Source organism: Nerophis ophidion, linkage group LG03 (genome assembly GCF_033978795.1).
Source record: "Nerophis ophidion isolate RoL-2023_Sa linkage group LG03, RoL_Noph_v1.0, whole genome shotgun sequence".
NCBI lineage: Eukaryota > Metazoa > Chordata > Actinopteri > Syngnathiformes > Syngnathidae > Nerophis > Nerophis ophidion.
The window spans coordinates 782,572-787,938 of NC_084613.1; the positions used below are offsets into that span (position 1 = coordinate 782,572).

Genomic DNA, 5,367 nt, shown 5'->3' on the forward strand with positions numbered 1-5,367 from the left:
GAAGGAAAGTGCCAACGCTAAATGTGCAAATTCATAAAAAAATGGCACCCAAAAACACGGCTCAGAACTAATAATGGGTTTTCATCGATCACCTAAAAGAACTGTTTAAATGACTCAATTTGTTGGGGAACATCACAACTCTAGATGTTAGATGGTTACCTTCATTGGGTTGTTTAGCTCCTCCTCTTCTCGCTCCTCTTGGACTCTCTTCTCCTCTTCCTCGATGAGTTTCTCCGCTTGGAAGTTGCGGGTAGCACCGTGCTCCATGGCGTAATCCGTGTTCTCTGGATCTGTCTAAATAATTTTAAAAAATTAAAAAACAAAACATTTTCACCATCTCGCTGCAATTATAAAAGCAAAAACTCACCTTAAATGTAATCTCAGCCAAACAGCGAGTGCATTTTATATAGAAACGGAAGATGGGAAGTCCCATGTAGAGTTGATTCTGGACTGTTTCTTTACGAGCATTAAACTTCTTTCCCTTGTAGATGTACTCACCACATGTTTTGCACCTGCAGATGAGTATGATAACAACAATAAGGAAAAAACAGCCCACTCACCCCAAGTCTGCATTGTTTTCAATAGGGACGGTGAGACCTTCACTGACCTCATGTTGAACGGTGCCATCAATCTGACCACATACTGTCGATCTTTAGGGAGTTTAAGTTTGGGGATTTTGGCCGGATCAAAGTCCGGAGGGTAGTATTTCTGTAAAACAAGGAGGACATGCGGAAATGATCTCTATAAGTAGTCAACAACCAACAATACAATGAAGTTTTAGTCTAGGGCTGGACAATTAATCATATTTAGAGCACAATTTCAATGTTGCCTTTTTTCCATCATAGAAATGTTATAATGGAAAAAAATTATTAATGTGCTGTGCAACATGCAGGAAAATTCCTGAGCTTGTAACAGTGAATCGGATGCCTGAGCGTATGACTAGAAAAAAAAGGTTACCAAAAAGTTCTATTTTGGTTTCATCTGACCACATGACATTCTCCCAATCCTCTGTTGTATCATCCATGTATCCATTTTTGATATAAACTCAACTCGTCGTGTTTGGAGGAAGAATACTGAGTTGCATCCCAAGAACACCACACCTACTGTGAGGCATGGGGGTGGAAACATCATGCTTTGGGGCTGTTTTTCTGCTAAGGGGACATGACTATTGATCCGTGTTAAGGAAAGAGATTTTGAGCCAAAACCTCCTTCCATCAGTGAGAGCTTTGAATGGTTGACCAAATACTTATTTTCCACCATTATTTACAAATAAATTCTTTAAAATTCCTAAAATGTGAATCCCTGGATTTTGTTTCCACATTCTGACTCTCACAGTTGAAGTGTACCTATGATGAAAATTACAGACCTCTGTCATCATTTTAAGTGGGAGAACTTGCACAATCGCTGGCTGACTAAATACTTTTTTGCCCCACTGTATGTCAGCATGTGGCCCCACTTTTAACTCTTTATTTCAAACGCTTATTGCAAACAATTATTTAAGTAAGTAAGTCGTAATTTGACTTAGTCATTATTTTGTCGTAGTAAGTCAATATTTACTAAGTCAAAATAATGTCATACTTAGTATCTCGGGTAACTAGGACGGTTTTGTGTTTTGTTTTTACTTTACGGAATATATCGTATATATTGCCATTCAGCAAATGGAGTGGAAAACAACCAAAAATTGTAGGATTCCTCATGTGACGAAGCCGGCCTACTTCACCACAGTCTGTATTCTATTGCCCTCCCAGGCAGCGATGAGATGGAGATGTGATGGTGGCGACAGGCCAATTTACACTGTTCCTTCTGTTCCTTACACCCACCCAGCCCCTTCCGCCTGTCCCCTGGAGAGGCTCCACCTTTAATAACAATTATTCTGGTGGAAACACTGTACGATATAATATTTATTTATGTGTTCACTGTTCTGTTACAGAGAACAAGGACATTGGATACCATTGCTATGGTACAAAAAAGGGTAGGATTAAATAAGCTCTGCTTTTTCCTACTCCTTTTCGGACGTGCTGTAATGAAACAACTGGAATTGTGTGATGCATTACATTTCGTTTGTATTAAAACATTACATGTTCCAAATAAACTGAAACTGAACTGAACTTTCATAAATCGACATTTATGTAGAAAAAAATGTGCCTGAAGCATAATAATGTTGACAAACATTTCTAGATTACAGTCGCTTATAAAAAATACCAAATTTCATCTCTTCTATAGAGAATGGGGACATCTCCACAACCTTGTCTCTCAGACAATTTCTTAGCTCTTCCCAAAACACATGTACAGTATCACACACACACATGTAAACTCTCTCACACACACACACACACACACACACACACACACACACACACACACACACACACACACACACACACACACACACACACAAACACAAACGTACAGTATCACACACGTACAGTATTACACACGTGCAGTATTATACACACACACATGTACAGTATCACACGCACACATGTACATTCTCACACACACACATGTACAGTATCACTCACACATACAGTATCACACACACATGTACACTCTCACACACATGTACAGTATCACACACACATGTACACTCTCACACAAACACCTGTACAGTATCACACACACGCATGTACAGTATCTCTCTCACACACACACGTACACTCTCACACACACGTACAGTATTACACACGTGCAGTATTACACACACACACACACACACACATGTACAGTATCACACGCACACATGTACATTCTCACACACACACATGTACAGTATCATACACACATACAGTATCACACACACATGTACACTCTCACACACATGTACATTATCACATACACACGTACATTATCACACGCACACATGTACACTCTCACACAAACACCTGTACAGTATCACACACACGCATGTACAGTATCTCTCTCACACACACACGTACAGTATCACATTCCACAAAGATGATTGACAGCCTCTCCAGCTCCACAGATATAACACAGATATAACAGCCATCAAGCTCCATGTCAATTAAATTGAAGTTTCAAAACATTCTTTGAAGGGTATATTCCATTAATATTTTTTTTAAATGTATTTTGTTTAACTTTGGGAAGAATTGGGTATGTAATAGATGTTGTCCTTATTTTTCGTAGCTCAACGTTTGCAAACTCATTGAGGATGTTGTAAGCACAATACCAATGGGCGCAATTTGCAAAATGCACAACCGCATTTTGCAAATTTAATGTCGAATCAAATCAAATGTTTATTGGATTCATCACTATACAGTGTACATCCACAACTAAACTACTGACTAAACTACTACCACAACTTGGTTTACTAAGGGAAGTGCGGATTCAGGCCGGGTGGCCAATTTCAAGTTATAGGTAACCCTACATTATTATATTTTATAAATAGTAAACCAAGTTGTGGTAATAGTTTAGTCAGTAGTTTAGTCGTGGATGTACACTGCATAGCAGGGGTCACCAACACGGTGCCCGCGGGCACCCGATAGCCCATAAGGACCAGATGAGTCGCCCGCTGGCCTGTTCTAAAAATAGCTCAAATTGCAGCACTTACCAGTGAGCTGCCTCTATTCTTTTAGATTTTATTTATTTACTAGCAAGCTGGTCTCGCTTTGCTCGACATTTTTAATTCTAAGAGAGACAAAATTCAAATAGAATTTGAAAATCCAAGGAAATATTTTAAAGACTTGGTCTTCACTTGTTTAAATAAATTCATTTATTTTTTTACTTTGCTTGTTATAACTTTCAGAAAGAACATTTTAGAGAAAAAATACAACCTTAAAATGATTTTAGGATTTTTAAACACTTATACCTTTTTACCTTTTAAATTCCTTCCTCTTCCTTCCTGACAATTTAAATCAATGTTCAAGTATTTTTTTTTATTGTAAAGAATAATAAAAACATTTTAGTTAAATTTTTCATTTTAGCTTTTGTTTTTTCGACGAAGAATATTTGTGAAATAGTTCTTCAAACTTATCATGATTAAAATACAATTATTCGGGCAAACCTAGAAAATCTGTAGAATCAAATTTAAATCCTATTTCAAAGTCTTTTGATTTTTTTTTTTTTTAATTTTGGTTCTGGAAAATCTAGACGAAATAATGATTTGTCTTTGTTAGACATATAGCTTGGTCCAATTTGTTATATGTTCTAACAAAGTGCAGATTGGATTTTAACCTATTTAAAACATGTCATCAAAATTCTAAAATAATCTTAATCAGTAAAAATTACTAAGGACGTTCCATAAATTATTTCTTTTAATTTTTCATAAAGATTCGAATTAGCTAGTTTTTCTTTTCATTTTTACCATTGGAAATTTTAATTTTAAACAGTCGAAATTGAAGATAACATATGTTTCAAAATTTCATTTTAATTTTTTTCGTGTTTTCTCCTCTTTTAAACCATTCAATTAAGTGATTTTTTTCATCATTTATTCCCTACAAAAAAACTTCCGTAAAAGAAAAAAAATGTACGCCAGAATGACAGATAGAAATACTTATTTTTTTTTAAATATATATGGAGACATTTATTAAAGGTAAATTGAGCAAATTGGCTACTTCTGGCTACTTATTGAAGTGTGTATCAAACTGGTAGCCCTTGGCATTAATCAGTAGCCAAGAAGTAGCTCTTGCTTTCAAAAAGGTTGTTGACCCCTGCTGTATAGTGATGATTCCTAAAAACATTTGATTTGATATTAAATTTGGTACTGTGCTTACCACAACGATACATTGTCTACGAGGATATATTGTCTATGAGGATATATTGTCTATGAATTGTGCATTTTTTGGGCAAGCCTAAACTAAGCTAAACTAAACTAAGCTAAGCTAAGCTAATAGTAGCCTAGCTCGTTCGGTAGTCAGCGTAGTTTATTCACACCTATTTGTAAGGATTACGAGACAGTGCTATCTTTTAGATTCATACTTACATTCAATACTTTTCTTTCCGACATTGTTAGACTTGTAAAGTGAGGAGTTTAGTGATAATCTCCGTTTGTTGTTCTCTGCTCCAACTTCAAAATACACTTCCGGGTTGTCCCTTCAAGGCGGAGGTGTCACGCCAAATGTCTTCCCCCCTACAAAAACCTTCCCCCTCATTTACTTCCGGGGTCATGATTAATACAGACCTTTTGTTAACGTTATATTATAAAAATATAACGCTATATTATAAAAATACAGACGTTTTGTTAACGCTATATTATAAAAATATAACGCTATATTACAAAAATACAGATGTTTTGTTAACGCTATATTTAAAAAAATAAAATAAAATTAAAAAAAACTATTTACAAACATTATAAATACTGCGGCATGGTCATGCTGGACATTATAAATAGTGCTGGACATGCTGGACATT

General features: G+C 35.9%; 1 protein-coding gene across 1 annotated transcript in view; it reads right to left on the minus strand.

The window, feature by feature from the left end:
- The window catches only part of LOC133548890 (splicing factor YJU2-like), an 11,828-nt gene extending 6,731 nt beyond the window's left edge, over window positions 1–5,097 (minus strand). Inside the window, exons 1-4 of the mRNA XM_061893841.1 lie at window positions 4,940–5,097; window positions 608–708; window positions 368–512; window positions 160–294 (exon numbers count right to left, since the gene is read on the minus strand). Of these exons, the coding sequence (XP_061749825.1) occupies window positions 160–294; window positions 368–512; window positions 608–708; window positions 4,940–4,963 (405 nt within the window). The 5' untranslated portion in view covers window positions 4,964–5,097. The remainder of the gene's footprint in view (window positions 1–159; window positions 295–367; window positions 513–607; window positions 709–4,939) is intronic.
- Window positions 5,098–5,367: the final 270 nt, after the last annotated feature.